The 18603-nt window shown below is 40.8% G+C and overlaps 1 protein-coding gene across 2 annotated transcripts in view; it reads left to right on the top strand.

Moving 5' to 3' along the window:
* Nucleotides 1-13951: 13951 nt before the first annotated feature.
* LOC103059483 (phospholipase A2 inhibitor gamma subunit B-like) overlaps nucleotides 13952-18603 on the top strand; it is a 29582-nt gene continuing 24930 nt past the window's right edge. For both annotated transcript variants that reach the window (XM_088139952.1, XM_088139953.1), the window contains exons 1-4: nucleotides 13952-14292; nucleotides 15709-15822; nucleotides 16295-16438; nucleotides 17509-17646. In XM_088139952.1, coding sequence (XP_087996078.1) covers nucleotides 14244-14292; nucleotides 15709-15822; nucleotides 16295-16438; nucleotides 17509-17646 — 445 coding nt within the window. In that variant the 5' untranslated portion in view covers nucleotides 13952-14243. The remainder of the gene's footprint in view (nucleotides 14293-15708; nucleotides 15823-16294; nucleotides 16439-17508; nucleotides 17647-18603) is intronic.

Raw genomic sequence — 18603 nt, forward strand, 5'->3', positions numbered from 1 at the left:
GGATCCGTTTCCATCACTATTTTTGGCATTTTTCACAAGATAGCACAACACTCTCAAATGTTCTGAACGGAAACCATTTTTCCATTTGCGCATGAAGGAGAGCCCATTCATCGTTCATCTAACTTTGAAGCATGGGTTATGTAGTTCTGAGGAAGATCTTAGAGCTGTGTGGCAAAGGATGAAATATTCTACAGTGGGGACATTTTGAGAAGATTGGCAAACAAATTGCTTTTTCAAATAAGCCATTGCTTTTCGATGATTTGATTTATAGCTGTGTTAAGCAGTAGCATATCCCCGATGGGTAGACGTTTGTTAGTCAATGAAACAACAACAAAAAAATCTGATGGAAGTCATCAAAAACAATAGAAGGGGAGCCAAAAAAAGGACTATTGTCCTCCTCATGTTATTGTTCTTTTTAACTAAAATCGAGAGACTCTATTTTTTTTTTTTTTAGAGTGGGCAGCATTTCCCTCCCCCTTATCCAATATAGGGTTTTGAAATTCTGCATGATTGGCAGAGGGTTGTTTTGGCTACTATCAGATGAATTAAAGAAATGCTCTGAAGTACTCAGAGTATCCTGCAGCACTTAAAAAGATTAGGAACATTATGTGTGACATAATGTTTCCTGCCTCTGCCTGGTCCCATTACATAATTCTCATTAGTGCAGTGTTTCTCAACCTTGGCAACTTGAAGATGTGGGGACTTGGACTCCCAGAATTCCCCAGCCAGCCATGCTGGCTGGGGAATTCTGGGAGTCCAAGTCCCCACATCTTCAAGCTGCCAAGGCTGAGAAACACTGCATTAGTGCCACGCAGAAAAATGATTGTGCATATTTGCCTTACCAGTTCCAATTCAGTTTGATGAAAGATAACATACTTCCTTTTTCCAAAGGAGAGGAGAAATGCTGTGAAATTCCTCTGGGTGGTGCTCCGCTATGTGGTTGTTATCCTGTCGTGAATCATCCTTCTAATACTCTGCACCCTCCTCAGATCCCTATTCTTCAAATGCCGGTAAAGAAACATTTGAAAGAAACTCTCAGTGGGCAGGAGAATTTTTCTGCTGATCACCACTGATCATGCCTACATTTAAAAGGGTAGGGCTTGGCTGTGGCTGCCATCTTGACTCTTTTGACCCCCCCTCCCTGCAGACACTCCTGGTTGCAAGGCTACCTCTGGCTAGCTCCGGGGGCTTTTTATGTAGCAATAGCCCTATCGCAGACATACTTATTTTCCAGCCATGTCTCCAGGCATCCTTAGCAGGGAACACAGCTCAATATCCTGAATTCTCATCCAGATGTTTTGCTCTGCTCCTTCTGGTGTTCCTGGGGGAATCTTTCCCATTTTTCTAAGAACCTTCCAGCGATTCAAGACAGCCTTCTGTTTTCACAGCCTGGACTTACATTCTTCTGCCTGAAGAGGGAGGGAGGTGATTAACTGCTAAGAGAAAGGTGGGACTTGGTCTAAATTCAACTGGCCAGAGGACATGCTGGAGGAGGGAGCAGTTTTGGGAGGCCACCTCCTTTCCGCTTCTGGGAATCCTTGGGCATTCAAGAGCTGTAAATATTTAGTGCCTGTTGGATTTTTCATCTTAGATGATCTGGAAATTCTGCAGCAATGCAGCTATTTATCTTTTCCTGCCTCCTTGCTTCCCTTGTTAATATGGGTGAGGCTCTAGACCCACATTAGGTTACATTGCTGGCAAATTAAGGGCATGGTAAATTATAGGTGAATGTCCTAAATTCATTAATTCCTAAGTGCTCCCTCACTAATCAATTACCCTCTGGAAAATATGTACTTCCTCTCTGGAAAATACACACACACACAGACACACACACAGAGCTACAAACACTGGTACTCACCTGAGTATTTTCTTTTTCAGTGGTCTTATAACCTAGCCAGCAGAAATGTGTTCTTCTTGTTTAGCGACTGCCTCGTTTAGCGACCATTCACTGTTATGACAGTGATGAAAAACTAACTTTGCAACCAGTCCTCATGTTGATGACCTTTGCAGGAAAGCAAAGGAAAACTGAAGGAAGATCATAAGCACCATTGCAGTGTTACTTAGCAACCACTTTGCTTAACGACCAAGTTGCCAGTCCCAATTGTGGTTGCTAAACAAGGACTCTTTGTAACTCTATTTGTTCATTTGATTTTAATCCCAACTTTGCTCTCAGTTGAGGACTATCAGTTCACACAATATGCTTAACCAGATCAGGAAAGAACTAGCAGACACATTCACACGGCTTGTTAAATGGGGTTAGTGTTTTTCTGCGCAAACCCAGCTGGCAATTACTATATGATTTGAACCCAGAGAATGTAGGAACCAGGTTAAATCTGTTGTGTGGATACTTACTTGGAACAAACAGCACACCAGTAACAATTCCTGGAAAATCTGGCAAAGGAGGGTCAAGTGTTTGCAGAGTCATGTGAGTGACAGTGATTGTTGAGTTTGAATTTACTAGCTTTATGGGTGAAGCCTCTTTGTTCATGTCTCTTCAAAGCTGTATTTTGGCACTTCACTGAACATTTGCTCCTAAGTCCTGTCCTGGTGGCCCCACTAATCAAGATCTTAGCCCCATTTCTAAACACTTAGCAGTGACGGGCCCTGACTCTCATTTGGATTAGACGGGACTAGCCAAATCCATATTCCTGGAAGCAACTGGAGGCAGAAGTGCTGAAAATTAATTCGGGTTGCACCTTCGTGACCAAGCTGCAATTCTAACCTGTTGGACCAAAAGATCAGAAAATAGTGGCACCTAAATTGGGAACTCTGCATCTTAAAACATCTTATCTTAGAACTAAGATACTGTACTGTGATGGAATGTATCTATGTGGAGGAGGGTGATGTGGGAGATCGAGGCTATCAGGAGGGAGGGGCTGCATTCCAGGAGGGGGGAGGAGGCAGGAGGCAACACAGTCCGCAGGGGGAGCATGAGAAGACTAAGAGGTTCAGGATAGCCACTCCCTAGGATCTCCCAGGGTATATCCACTAGTTGCTGCAGTATAGATTTAGTTTGGCAAGATTCCATCTATAAGGAGTAAGCAAATAAGGGAACTTTACTCATCTGGACTGTTTCACTGTTGTTCTTGGGCTGGGTCTGACATCAACTGGGTAATGTCCAGTTTACATTAAATCAAAGTAGGATTTCCAAACTTTTGTCCTCAAAATTCCAAATAAGATGATCAGCAGATACTGGAGTTCTCTGACATGGTTCTTTGGGTATTTATGAACTGTCTGTGGTTGGCAGTAGTTTGAGTTCACATGGCTGAATTTGGTGCACACCAAAAAACTTCTACTTTCCTGTAACTGATAACCAAAGCAATCAATATAGTCTTTTATTAAGCCCTTTTCTTCCAAATAACATTTTGAAATTGAAAAGGGATCGTTGGGCTTATAAATCCCATGCCTGCATTCTGGACTCTAGAGTTTGGCCAGTTTTAGGAGAAAACAAATGCAAGACAGTGTTTTAGGTAAAGCATGACCAGCAACTTAGTTGCTACTCTAGAATAGTTCTCAGAATCATGAGAAGTATTTAAGATTGCACTGAGTAAATCCAGGAACTCCTCTGCAGGCTTGTCACCTTAAGTCAGGGATGAAGAAACAGTGATCTTCAAGATCTTGATATGTTTTTTCAGCGTCCCTCCTCATCTGTCTTGGTGGCTGGAGCTATTGGGCACTGTTCTTTAGCTACAGTCAGAGAATCACGGGTCTCTCTTCTTTGACTTTCTGGAGTGACCAGGATAAAATCTGAGAATTTTTCTAGGCAGGAATTTCAATCATGAGAACTAACTCCAGCTTTTTCTTGAGTCTCAGAATAAGCCATCCCCATCTGTACAAATTCTAGGATCTCCAGCATGGAAACCTTGCCTATAATTTAGGTACTACTCAACTGAACTTCAGGTTACTGTAAATTCAGTGATGGACATTTCTCTTTTCTTTCATCCTGTCCAATTAATGGATGAGTCTTGATTTGTTCCTGCTTCTCTCCCCCCTTTTAGCGATGTCTCTGGAGTGTGAGCAGTGTTTAGATGTAGGGAATTATTGTGTTGGACCATTGATTAAGTGCCCCCAGGTAAAGACAGATGTGACGTCATTCTAACTGAGACTCCATCTGGTAAGTGCAACTGTGAGGAGCTGACGCTGACAGATTTCTCTCTTGAAAGCATGCTTGGGTTAATTTTCATACTAACCTAATGTTTTCCATAGTTTTTGGACTACATTCCCACAAACCCTTGACCATGTTGGATAGGACTGAATGGGGACCAGAATTTTAAATACCCTACAAACATTCTCACAATTAAAGTTGCTGGTTTTGACTGAAAACTAGTTCACACACTTCAATCTCTCCCCTCAGTTACTCTGATTTAACATGAGAAGCTAGGTAAAAGAACACAGAAAACTGATTTTGTTGGATTTGGTTTTTTAGTTTGTATATTACAGTGCAATATTTTTTGAAAAAGCACAAGACCCATCACCAATCCATCTAGTTGGTCCTCAAGACAAGATGGCAGCTGTCAACTCAAGACCGGGTATTTGAAAGACCGGGTTCAGTATCACACAACATGCTGGGCAAGGCTAACATTCAGAAGAGGTACTAATGGTTAGGGCCGTTGTCTTATCATGTGGTGTGAACCAGGCCACCACCTTCAGCTGTAATATATTTGTTGAGACATAGTAGCTGCAGGTTTGTAGTAATTTTCAGGGAGTCCCTGAGTTAAGAACGCCCAGTTTAAGGGGGACCCATAGTTCAGAACAGAGCCTACTGTAGCAAAACTCAAGTTAAATACACAGTGGTTTGAGTTTGTTACACAATACTTCTTATACAGTATTATACAATAATACTTTTCTGGCTTACATACAAATTCGACTTAAGGACAGACCTTGGGAATGGAACTCGTTCTTAAACTGGGGACTACCTGTATGTCGCACAAACCCGATTCATGTCTCCTGTCTTTTCTCCCTACAGGAAGCCATACCATAGTGAAAACCTGTGTCAGTTCCCACGTCTGTGACGACAACTTAATTGTTCTTAATATGGGCGAGAAAGGGAGGGAATGGATAAAGTTGAGTTGCTGCCAGGGAGAGGAATGCAAGGGGCTGATTCCCACCAATAAGTTGCCGCGGCCTGTTCCCTTCCCAGATCTTGGACAGATTAAGCTGTGCCACCATTTCCCAGAGATTCAGGGTGGAAATGGATTGGGAGCAGTGAGGATAAATCCATCTGTCTCTGCTAGTTTGACACCCGCCCAATTTGCTGAAATGGCAAATCCTAGAATTGCCAGCCAGAAAGGTCCCCGTTATGATTTTTTTTTTTTTTTGGCTGGCCAAGGGGAAGAGGCATTGTTTAATCAAAACTAGGTAGGGGAAGCCTGCAGAACCTGGCTTCTGGAAGAAGCCCTTAATGAGAGCTCTACTGTGGGTCATGTGACCAGGAGGGAGGTGGGCTTAGAAGGGAGCAGATGTCTATATTCTAAGCCAGCGTTTCTCAACCTGAGAACTTTAAGACGTGTGGACTTCAACTCCCAGAATTCCCCAGCCAGCATGTCTGGCTGGGGAATTCTGGGAGTTGTAGTCCATACATCTTAAAGTTGCTGAGACTGAGAAACACTGCCCTACAGCATCTCAGACAGACGAACATCCAGCCGGTGACTGAAGGCCTCATCAATTAATATGGCAGCCTGTTCCCCTTCCACACCTTCCACTGTCAGAAAGCTCCAATGTCTAACCCAAAGCTTTTTCCTTGTCATCCATTGTTTCTAGTTCTGCCCTTTGTGGTAACAGAGACTAATTTTTTGCTCTAGATCTGGTGGATATGGTCTCTCTTCTCTCTAGTTGCCAAATACCTTTGCTTTGGATCACCCAGCATGCTAAATTAAACCACTGTTTACTCAGCTTGCTCTTTACCTGGCAGGTGAACCTAGCTCTTTCAAGTTTTGTAATCCCTCATTTATGGCTCGGTACAATGTGTGAACTCAATCAGGGGTTCATTGAACCCCTGTGTTTCTGTGGGTTTGGCCCTGCTAGGATTGGATATCGACAAAAGAGTTTCTGAAGTCCAAACAGTAGATGAAGGGCTTTCCTCACTGACAACTAGTCCCTTGGAGCCAGAATTGGCTTGAACGGGCCTCCTAAGGGCAGCCAGTTGTTTTACGCAGCAGTCTTTCAACTCCTCGCTGTTTCTTTGTGAAAAGATATTTGAAGAAAAGGGTTAAATTGGAGGAAACAAAATTTTAAGAGAAGTTCTAAATGGGGATAGCAGAAGTTAGACAGGAAGGAATCATCTTCCTTTCAAACTGAAAAAAAATTGACAAGAACCGATGTCATTTTCCATCTGGGGTTCCCCCCCTCCCCCAAATCAACTGTCATATTCTCTTTTTTAAAAAACATTGTGGAAAAAAATATTGTAAAGTACTGAATTTGACAAGACAATAAAAGTATGAATTACAAAAGGAAAAAGAGGGGAAAGAAAAGAGGGAAAGAGAAAGAAAGAAAGAAAGAAAGAAAGAAAGAAAGAAAGAAAGAAAGAAAGAAAGAAAGAAAGAAAGAAAGAAAGAGAGAGTTCTCCTCTCCTCCATCAAGAATATTTTCCTTTCAAAATAGTTGAAAACACATTACATAACCTTCAGAATAATGGAAAACAGATATGGAATCTCCGTAGCGGGAGAAGCACTTTGGCACATAAACTTTTCAGAGACTTGGCAATAAATGCTCTCCTTCTCCTCCCCACTTAGTGCAGAGTTTGGATAGTGTGTGTGTCTGTGAGTGTGTGGCTGAGTGTGTTGAATAAACCTAACTAATTGGTTAATTCAGTATTCTGCACCAACCCAGTTATTATCTCTCGGCCCTGCTTTTCTTGTAGGGCTGTTGTGGGGGAAAATGGGATACGTGGGCCAGATACGCTGCCTTTCCTTTGGGAAGAAAGGCATCTTCATCTTCTTCTTCTTCATCATCAACATCATCAAATGCCAAAGGCCAGAAACAGAAATCTAACAAATTATAAAACACCTAGACTTTGATGGCCAAATTCTGTCCCTCAGTGAACCACACAGGCCCTCTTTCTTCACCTTCTGGAGAACGGAGGGGTTAAAATCCAGCACTTTTAAAAAATAAGAATAACAATTTGTCTTGCATTATTCCCAGCTCCGCTTATCCTTCCTGCCAATCTTTTGGAGTTCCTTCCTGAAAGGGCACATAGTGGCTATTTCCTTTAACCCTGCAGGAACCCAGTTTCAAGTTAGGTTTGTGCAATCAGCTTTGCAGCCAAGGCCCTATAAATATGGGGATTCCTCTCAGGAGTGGGTCTCAGTCTGCCAGCTCTGAACGTGCATCACTCACATGAAGAAGAGATTCCTGAGTTCAGGTCACCGCTGCCGAGGGTGAACGGCTGACCTGAGTTATTGCTACACATCTGGATGCATCTGACCTGACTACAACCCTAGTTTTGGTTCATTCAGCCAATAAATCCATTTTTGGCTTCCCAAAATTGGTGGTTCCTTCTTCTCTCTAAATGGACTTGCTTTGGCTACCAAAGAGACGGACTCTGGGAAAATCCCTTTGTGATTTTTTTTAATGATAATGATAATGATAATGATGATAATGATTATTATTATTATTATTATTATTTAATAATTATTAATAATAATTATTATTATTTCTCTAAGTCTTAGGAACAGAAAGTGCTGTTCCCATTCAGGTGTTCCTCACTGGTGCTGAGTCATCAACTGATAGGGTGAGGCAAAGACAGGATCAAAATAAACTGAATTTCTGAATTAGTGAATTACAGCGCAGATCAAATTGTATTGCAATGGGGACCTCCAACCATGACACAGAAAATAGCGACAATCTCATATTCTAGAAGTAGGTGGGGGGCAGGGGAAAACTAGAGCTGTTCTGGTTTCATGTGTAACACTAAACCCTAGTTTGTTTTTAACCATGGTTTGTGGGAATGTCATTGTAGCTTGGCATGAATTGGCCAGAGAGGCTGAAACTTTCTCTAGGATGATCAACAGGGGTGTCTGCAAGGTGTGGCCAAAAAATCAAGATGGCTGCCAGTACAGTCGAAGCTCTGCTCAAAAAAACAGCCTCCATGTCCTCTGCACAGCCTCCATCTTGAATTTTTATGCCATACCCTATGATCAGGGAACAAAGGCTGCTGTTATATTTGGTCTCCTATCAGCTCTCTGTTCGTGTTCAGTTGTGAGCAGTTACTAGGCCAGTGAGGCGAACCTTTTGGGCTCAGTGTGTCAAAAATTCAGAAAATGCCTAACTGCTGGTGTGTCTCTCTCTCACACACACACGCACACCCCGAACAAGAGAGAAACAATACTTTACATATTCATTTATTTTAAAAAAAATACAGCCCAATCATGTGTATGGCTATGTATTATATAAAGACATGTCAAATAATGACAAACATGAAATACAAGTAAAACAAACTCAGTTTCTTTGGTAACTCAAACAGGGAGAAGAGTTGTTGTCGGGTGTTGGGGAACGCTGGTGTGTCATCCCAAACATGGTGTGTCACCTTTGACACACATGTCATAGGTTTGCCATCGCTGTACTAGGCTAAGATTTCTTTGCAAAAATGCAAGATAATTGCAATATTTTCTTTCCGAGCATTTTTATTATATTATCCTGGACTTTTCTCTGGATCTGGATTCTTGGCAATCATATTTCAACTTATTCTGACATCACCACAAAGGAGAAAATGCATCAAGGGGAATGTAAAGAAAGTGTGAGAGAACATGGTGAGTCCGGATGCATACAAAACATGAATGCACCAATCTATATAAAATACTTGGCATCATTTAAATAGAATATAGGACATCACACAAGAATGCTGGCTAGTTGCTAATTCTTGGTGGACTATTTCTAGCCTCTTGTCTTTTCCTTCTTGAGTGTGTGTTGAAAACTTGAGTTGGACATGGCTTTCAACAGCCCTTGAAAGACCAGATAACTTTAACGGAAGGACTGGGCTATATAAAGTAGGAAATATGGCCCTCTTAGTAACACTTGCATATTAATTCTTAGATTTAGAAGCTGCAAATCCTCAGCATTCAGGGAAAGCCGTCTGAGTCACCTCAGAGGTATTCTTTGTTGGCTGAGTTGATACGGCGTGCTAAATCATATGTTTATTTTTTTAAAATTAGAATTGCATCATATGCAGATATTGTGCTGTTGTAAACCATGTAAATTCATCATGCCAAGCTATAATAATATTTTCCACAAAACATGGTTAAAGCAAACAATGGTTTAGTGCTATATATGAAACCAGTCACAGTATCCTGGTTCATCCATCACTCAGCCATAAATGGTGGCTTACAAACTACCATGGCTGGCTGGCCTGATACTTGGAGCTCAGCCCAAACCAAACAAACAAACAATGGTTTGGTGTGATGTATGATCTATATTGTTACTGGAGTGTAGGATCCTGTGTTCCCTGAAACTCTGCCATAGCTCTTTTGGACCCATCGCCATGACAAATAACATAAGCCCTGGTTGACCAAACTGTGTTTAGAATCTCCTTTTATTCTTAACGAATATCTTGTAAAAAGTGGAATTGAGTTTTGAATTGTCCACAGAAAGAAGGCTTAATTATACAGTGGCACCAATTCCTTTTGGGAAGTTGAATTTTTCACTTAGTCATCATTTCTCACTGGGGTGGAGAAAACCCTTGCTACAGTCTGTTTTACTTCCTCATATGCTCCAGTAAAGTCTGTCAAACTTAATTTCTCCATCAGTTCTGCAGCCTTGTTTTTTTTAATCTACACAAGTTTGCATTAATTACAAAATACGGTAATCTCCCTCCCTCCCTCCCTCCCTCCCTCCCTCCCCTTTCTTTCTTTCTTTCTTTCTTTCTTTCTTTCTTTCTTTCTTTCTTTCTTTCTTTCTTTCTTTCTTCTCCTCCTCCTCCTCCTCCTCTTCCTCCTCCTCCTCCTCCTCCTCCTCCTCCTCCTCCTCCTCCTCCTCCTCCTCTTCTTCTTCTTCTTCTTCTTCTTCTTCTTCTTCTTCTTCTTCTTCTTCTTCTTCTTCTTCTTCTTCTTCTTCTTCTTCTTCTTCTTCTTCTTCTTCTTCTTCTTCTTCCTGGAACTCTTCATTATTACAGTCAATTTCCTACTAATTATTAAAATATAAGACATACTTTTTGTTTAAAAAAAAAGGCTAGAACTGGATTGCAAAATGTGAAGATCAGCAATATTACAAAGAGAACTACCAAAATAAATCTCCCACTTTTGCCACCTGCCTCGGGCCTGTGAAAGTGGGTGATCCTTTGGTGGGAAAAAAAATGCAATGAGCAGACCAGGGACAATGCCACGCTGTAAAAATTCTTTACAGTGAGCCTGAAGGTGCTTTTTGCATACATCCATACAAAGCAGTGATTCTTTCACTGAATCCAGGGATAAAAGGTGAAGGTTAGAAATGCCCTGCTGCCATTCCCTTAATGCAGTGTTTCTCAACCTTGGCAATTTTAAGATGTCTGGACTTCAACTCCCAGAATTCCCCAGCCAGGATGCTGGCTGGGGAATTCTGGGAGTTGAAGTCCAGACATCTTAAAATTGCCACGGTTGAGAAACCCTGCCTTAATGCATAATTGCTCTGTTTAATTTGCTAGTTCCTTCCACCCACATCTTCTACCTTTCACATGGAATTCTTGCACCAGAACCCCCAAATCGTCATGATCCCCACAGCACCTAGGTTCATAAAATCGCACTGCTGTGTTCATATAACATGCTGTACACAAACCAATACATTACAGCATGCTGAACCACATATTTCCCTAGCCCATTTTCGCTCAGCTTGCATGATGTGTGAATGAGACTTTCAGAGTTGACCACCCCACAGCCCAAAGGCCACGTCTAGTCTTGGAGGCTCACTCCTCATCACATCTCTGACCCTCAGAGTGTGGTTTTCAGTCCATTTTAAGACCAGTAATCCTATCTTTTGAAGAAGGGGTGATCTGTAGGGTGAGGTTTTCTCTTTCTGCTCATTTTTCTGCCCCTGTTCCTGCCCACTTTTTTGGACTGCGCCTCCCCCACTGAAAAACTTAAGATTCCCTCCTTTAGGGCCACTCTTACAAGCCAAATCTCAATAGATGGTAACTAAGCAGTTACTAAACTTAGTAAGTTACTTAGTAAGTTACTAAACTAAGTAGATGGTAACTAAGTCCTGGGATGGAAGAGCACCTTCGTACTATTGCTAAGAGGAGTTGAATGCACTTTTAGCTGTGTTTTGTAAACCAAACATTAGCTTTGTTTGTTTGCCCCTTCCAAACACCCTTTTCTTCCAAAAACCCTTCTGAGCTACATGCCTCCTAGCAGAATAAACTTACTTTGTCCTATTTCTGTCTCTGCAATTTTGGCTGAGATGCTTGGGGAAGCCAGCCGTGCTAAATTCAGAAATGAACAAACCAGACCCGTAAAGTGACTTGTAAACTTTCATGCTTCCCAAAGAAATGTAAATAAAACAGATTCCTTGGGATAACAGATGTTGAAATATGGAAGCGTATATCACGGGGATAGTTTATAAAACAGATTTGTTGGCATAAGAGATGTTGAAATATGGATGTGTATATCGTGGGGATAGTTTGCTCCATAATCGAACAAAAACAAGGCTTCACAGATTTATCTAGGAACAGCACAGAAAGTTGGACACACGTGGGAAATGGCAGGGGTCAAAAATAATCTGTCCTTCCCACCTCCGGCTTCATCCACAGCCTATGGATGGCAAGAAAACCCATTTGTTTATTGCCAATATTTGTTTTTGCTGCACATATGCATCTGATAAAGGGAAGGGCAGAGTACATTTAATGCAGGAGTGGTTTCTACATAGGGTACAAATCACTGGTTAACAGGCTGAAACAAGGAAAGAAATATTCACGTTCCATAGGAAGGAAATTCTTTAGGCTGTTTACTGTGCAGGCATTTTTAAAAATCTCAGAAACCATATTCTCCCAGAAAAAAACTCTCCAAATTCTTTTTCTCCTTTGAAAGAAATTCCTAAGACACATTTTCTTTCATCATCTATTGAAAAGGAACCGCTGGATGGAGGGGAGAAGGGACATCAGGAGAATTCTTCTGCCCTGACCTGCTTTCAAACAGCAAAATGAGGATCCATAGTAGTGGTCAAGGGTGCACCAACCACAATTTCTGGGCTGTTTTGAGAACTAGCCTCAGACTCAGTGCTGGGTTCACGCAATCCTCTTAACCGAATCAGTTAAAGACCTGCTGGCTGCATTTGCACAAGATGCTGAGTTTGGTTGGCTTTTAATCTTGGTGAGTTTTTAAAAAAATCTTTCCAATGCAACAGAATGTTGGGAAAACTTAGTCGGTTGGTCTGCCTGTCTTCCATCCACAGGTTAACTTTCTAAATATAGAATAAAAAGGGATCAAATTTCTCTTTTCCCTTTCCTGGCCAAATGAAGGGCATTATTTTGATACACAATTTTATATTCTATATATATACAATTTTATATTTTATATATATATATATATATATATATGCTTCACATAATGTATAACCATACCTGTAACAGTGCACTCTATTTTATTTCTAAAGGGTTAACTTGCTTTTGTTTTGTAAAGAGCACTGGTTTCTTCCCCCCCCCCATCTCTTTGCTGAATGCCCGATTGTCTTCGAATAAGCAATTAGCCGAGTACAAGCTCAATGTTGTACCAAGCTTTTTGCAACAGTTGTGAGGCCCTGCATTCTAGAGAAAGATAAGAAGAATCTGGTATGCCATTCCCTTGGTCACCAGAAGAAAAAGTTACATTTAAGTTTACCTTCCTAAGAACCACCTTTCACTTGCTCAGACCGTCCCAAAAATCCCTTGTATGGGTATGAGGGGATGTACTATCTGATTCCAGATTTAAATGTCTATAAAGCCTCTGATGTTTGTTTTGTGAGGTGTGGTTCCATCAACATCTCTTGTTAATGTGTTGATTGGGGTCACCCAGCTGTGTCTTGATCAAAATACATCTGCTATTCATCAGAAGTCTCATCTCAAGTCTTCTTATTGGCTTTTTATTGAAACTTGGGAAATAAAAGTGCCATACACAAAGAAAGAACAAAACTGAAAATGATCCAGATCAGAGTGGGGGCTGTCTCAATCAATCAGTCAATCAATCAACCAATCAATCAATCATCCAGGAAAAAAAATGGGAGAGGCCGTTGAGCAGCAGCTCAGAAGGTTGCCAACTGCTCCATTCTAAGCCCCCCTTCTCCCTTGGTCACATGACCCAGAGCAGATCTGCATTCTCAAAAAGCATTGCAAAGGGCAAGGGGTGCAGACTTCCCCTACCTTCTTTGGGGTTAGCGTGCTGTGAACCCAGATCATTTGGTTGGGGCACTGTTCCAAGGCAAACCAAGAGAATAGGTTAGCTCAGTAACCTGGTTAAAGCATGTTTGGTAATCACAGTCAATATTTGGCAGCAATGCGCTTTATTTTTCCAGATTTCTAGTCCTTCCAGTAGTAAGTGAGTCTAATTTCTCTCCTTCCATCTTTTATGATCAGGAGGAGTGCAGCTCAAGATTGCTTCTGCCTTTTTAAGTAAAATTTGTCAGTCTGAAAAGGTGTTGCCAGACCCCGCCTGATTTCTGGGTACCCCAGACAGTCACACCTCTCCTCTTGCAGTGTATTTTCTGAAGGGAGCTGTGATCCATGAAAGCTTTGCTCTAAGGACTTTTAGTCTTTAAGGCACCGCAAAGCTCTTGCTTTGGTTTTACTGCAAGAGAATGAATGCTGCAGTGCCAGGCTTTGCTCTGAATAACAGGAGGGTGGATATCACACATTCGAGTGGAGCCCGTGAAAAAACGCTGATGCAGAACAGATTTCCAAGAGCAATTCAACAGTCCCTAATAAGCATTCCCTATTTTCTTCTGGAGGATAGAATTGGAAACTTTTAACTGATATGGAGCAAAATATGTAAAAATGGCTTTGGCCAGGTACTAAATGTTTAATATTTTACTTGGCTTCACCCAAAAGTGACATTTCTGTTCAAATAACATTTGGAAGACTAAACAGGAAGCAAATAGATTTGGTTTCCTGTAAAGGATTCCTGCTCTTCTTTCTTTCCTTTTTTTTTTTTTTTCCTTCCAGAAAACCACTTTCATTTCTTAAATCCGCCTCCTTTTCATGAAGTGGCGGGTTTTTTTCTGCTGTTAATAAAGCTTCATCAGCTTCAGGCAAAGTCAGAGAATTTCCTCCTTTCAGGATTTCCAAGTGCACTTTGAACAAAGTACCAGTCATGGAGACTTCACCTACCATGTTTCTTCTTGCCATCCTCATTGTCCAAGGTAAGTAGGTAAGAGTGATAAATATTTTAAGAGAGTGGCTGCAATGCCTTTCGCTGTCTCTGAAAATTCACAGCATGTTTTTCCAAGAGAACTTGTGACACACACAGGACTGGATTGTTGGCTCTGGAGTAGGCCAACAGAGAAATAACTTTTTTGGCATACTTTTTGGGAGCTGACTAAATGTTTAGGTCAGTGTTTTTCAAACTTGGCAACTTTAAGTTGTGTGGACCTCAACTCCCAGAATTCCTCGACCTGCCCCATTTGAGGTTCTGTACAGGACCAGCAGATGGTAGTACAATCTCTACAGAGACGAATATAACACAGGATCAGAATGTTGCTGCAAAATGCTTTAAAAAATAAATGGATTGATACAATTCTGTTGCTTTTATAATCCCACGTTGGTAAATTAGTTGCAATTTCTGGATGCAAAGAAATGAATCTCTGTTAAAAATTAGCCCCGGTCTTTCCCCTTTCTGACTTTTTGGAATGCGAAAGTTGAACAAGAATGAAAATGTGACCGTGATCGATATCTAGCAGAAATGCTTAACTGGGAGGGAGTTAAAAGAAACCAAGCTAGCTACCAGACAGGCTGGCAAGATACGTACATACAGAGGGAGGGTGGAACTTGGAAGCTAACCAAAAAATACAAGAAGAGAAGTTTTTGATTTTTCTCTCTATTCCAGTGTTCTTATGCACCTACCCAATGAACCACTGTAAGAGTTCAATTTCACAAATGGTTTTATTTATGTGTTTATGTACCTGTCCTGAAAATGTTTGGAAGTCTAGGCAAAGTTGTTCCTTCTGGATATTTTAGAATAGAGCTTCCATAAACTCCATAGGGCTAGCGTATAGTCAAGGAATGTGGAAGCTGTTATTCAAAACATCTGGAAGGTGCCATAGTTGAGAAGAAGCTTCTAATCCAGTGATGGCGAGCCTTTTGGGCTCAGTGTGTCAAACATTCGGAAAATGCCTAACTTGACTCTGCTGGTGTGTCCCCCGCCCCCCCAAACAAAAGAGTAACAATTCTTTACAATTCTTTTTTTAAAAAAAATACAGTTCAATCATGTGTGGTGCTCTGTATTATAAAAAGAAACATAAATAATTACAAAAATGGAATACAAGTGAAACAAACTCAGTTTCTTTGGAAACTAAAAAAAGGAGAATAGTTGTTGTCAGGTGTTGGTGAACACTGGCATGTCACCCCAAACATTGTGGTGTGTCACCTTTGACACGCGTGTCATAGGTTCGCCATCATTGTCCTAATTCCTTCCATGTGGTCTGTCAAGTGGTACCTTTTCCTCCTGACCATCTCAGGTGATGCTGGTGAAAGCTTGCTATGGCCTTGGTCTTAACCTGGACAGAGGAAAAAGAAAGGATCCAAAAGGAAATTTGCTGTCCCCTTTTTTGTTGCCATAGGGTTATCTCTGGAATGTGAAGAATGCATTGGAGTAGATTATTGTTCTGGGGACATGCTTATGTGCGCTCCTGGGAAAGACAGATGCAGCATTACTTATTTGCGCACCCCATTCGGTAAGTACAAGAAACTGCCTCTCCTACAGGCCCCAGGGAGTTTGGAATGGGGAAACCATCCATAGGATATGTCAGGAGCTAGATGTCCAAGAAATAGGCAAGGCCAGAACCAAATTTTTCATTTATCCTGACTGTAACTAACATTATATTAATTAAATATAGTTAATACTTGTTATGGGCAGAGAAGTATGGTAAATTAAAACTTCAGTGGCAGATCCCTGCTTCCAAGACCTCTTTCCACTCATTCTCTTTGGATTGAATTCTGAAGGGAGAAATCTTTGGTGGAAGGACTAAGAACTCCTCAGCTGGAAGACCCCACTGGATTTGCCCAACAGATTGGTTGGCTTTTGAAAATGAAAAAGAGCACCAATGTGTTTCTTGGTCTGACTACCAAATGCCTCCCACTAACTCTGCAGTGCCCATCACTGTCTGTTCTGTTGGTAACACATTTTCTCTCTTTTCATCTCCACAGGAATATCACAGATTATAAAGAGTTGTGTCCCATCCATCGTTTGTGACAAAGGCATTCAAGTAATTAATCTGGGCCGGACAGGAACAGTGGTTGTCCAGTTGACATGCTGTGAAAGAGATGAATGTAGAAGGGTTGTTCCTCCAGGTATGTCAATGTTAGGTTCTTATCGCTCAGCTTTCCCAGTCTTGCTCTCCACTTCAGCTGACATCATGATTGGATGGAAAGGTTGATGAAATTCTCATGAGTAAGGGCAGACACCTTGTATCCCATTAATTAAGAGATGTTTGAGAGGTGGCTGTGAGGTTCAATGCATAATCATCTCTGCAACTAGGAATTCTGGGGAGATATGGTCCCAACATACTTGGAAGCTGCAGTTTAGGAAATTATATCCTTTCCTTATTCTTGGGACTCAGACTTGGATTTCTTCCCAAGGGAAGAGATTGCAGGGACACATTCCCCCATGGAGCTTTTTCAAAACAAGAAATGGGATCAGGTGGTGACATTGCAAAGTAATGGAGAAAAGAGTAAGCAGAGGACTGAAAGCAATAAAGAATATCAGCACCTACCACACTTTGCAGTGATAAATTAAGCTCAAAACTCTATCTAAAGCAAGAGTAAAAGTTTTCCCAAGCATATTTGGTACATGTTGGGGAATTAGAATGTGTATGCATTTGTACAAAATAAGCCTTGGTCTATTCAGGTTTCATGTTACCCATCAGAGAGGAGATGATGCTGTATGAGTATCCTGCTCATAAGAACACTGCTCAAGCAAGTTCACTCAACTAAGCCCCAGACTCAGAACCTGCAGTTCTTCACTGAGATCATAGAGACCCTGAAAGACATTGTCATGAATATTCTTAATAAGTGTTATTAATAATTAACAAAAAAATAACATTAAGTGCTGTGATGATTCCACATCACACAAAGTGGACAGACCATTGGATGACATCCCCTTCTTTCTATGCACAAGTGAATTCCCTCTGATCGTTGTGGCCCAAGGTTGCATATCAAAGGAAGCAAGTCTGTTAGAGTATAGTCTTCTTGAAAATGTGGCATAAACTTAGAGTTCGTGGTTGGTCAGCCATATAAAGGTTCAGAATTTTAAAAAAATCCTGGTGAAGACAATGTTTTCCTGATTATTCCCCTTAAAGCCCTTCTCATTGAGAATGTATTTGTTTCTCATCCCAAGTCTGATTGTTCCATCTTTTCTATAGCATTGCCTGAAAAGACGGTGCCAAATGGGAAGCAGTGCCCAGCATGCTTTTCACTGCAAAAAAAATGTAATGAAGATGTTGCTTATTGCAATGGAGATGAACTGTATTGTGCTGCAGGATTTCTGGATTCAGGAATTGGTAATTATCTCTTTAGACCAACCTTCCTTAAATTACATTTGCTTGATTTTGGATGACATCTGCCATCAATCAAAAGGGGTAGAGCTGTACCTCAAGATTGAGGAAGTTTGTCTTCAATTCCAACAGGTTGGGTTCATACATTGTGCAAAGCCATGATTTGTTGGGTGTTGTTGTTGTTGTTTTGTCCCTTCAAGTCAGTTTTGACTCCTGGTGGTTACCTGGACTAGTCCCTGCAGTTTTCTTAGCAAGGTTTTTCATATAATTTTTATTGAAAGTTTTAATAGCAATAAGAAATAGTAATACAAACGAAAACAGAATGAAAAAAAAGAAAGAGAAAGGGAGAGAGAACAAGAAAAAGCTAAAAGTGCGGGGAAAAAAAGTAGAAGAAAAAAAGAAAAATGACAGAAAGATAGAAAGATAGAAAGGCGTAGCTTCCAATCTTCTTCACAGCAGTTATAAGTACAATTATATTTAACCTCTCTAAAGTTATATCATGACTCTCTTCTTTCTATAATCTCTCTAATCATCAAAACCATAAATTATAAGTTCATTTTTTCTTTTTTATGAAAAAATGCCATAAAGGGTTTCCAGCCACCAATAAACATAGATAATTGTCTTTTCTTTAATCAAACAAGTCAATTTAGCCATTTCAGCAAGTTCTGTCGTCTTTACCAACCATTCCTCCATTGTAGGTATTGCCAAATCTTTCCATCTTTGTGCATACAATAATCTTGCTGCAGTTATCATATATAAAAACAATGTTTCATGGCTTTTTTTCTAACTGTTTATCCAGCAGTCCCAGTAGGAAAAGTACTGATTTCAGCTGAATGTCTTTAAAATCCTCTGAATCACTGTGTGCAATTTCTAACATTCCAACATTCCAACATTTTCTAGCTTTTTTAAACACCCACCAAGCGTGATAAAATGACCCTGCTTGTCTTGGCAAGGTTGTTCAGA

This window comes from Python bivittatus, unplaced genomic scaffold (assembly GCF_059951505.1).
Source record: "Python bivittatus isolate LINGU-HERP-01145 unplaced genomic scaffold, Pbiv_v1 ctg000310_np1212, whole genome shotgun sequence".
In the NCBI taxonomy this organism is placed as follows: domain Eukaryota; kingdom Metazoa; phylum Chordata; class Lepidosauria; order Squamata; family Pythonidae; genus Python; species Python bivittatus.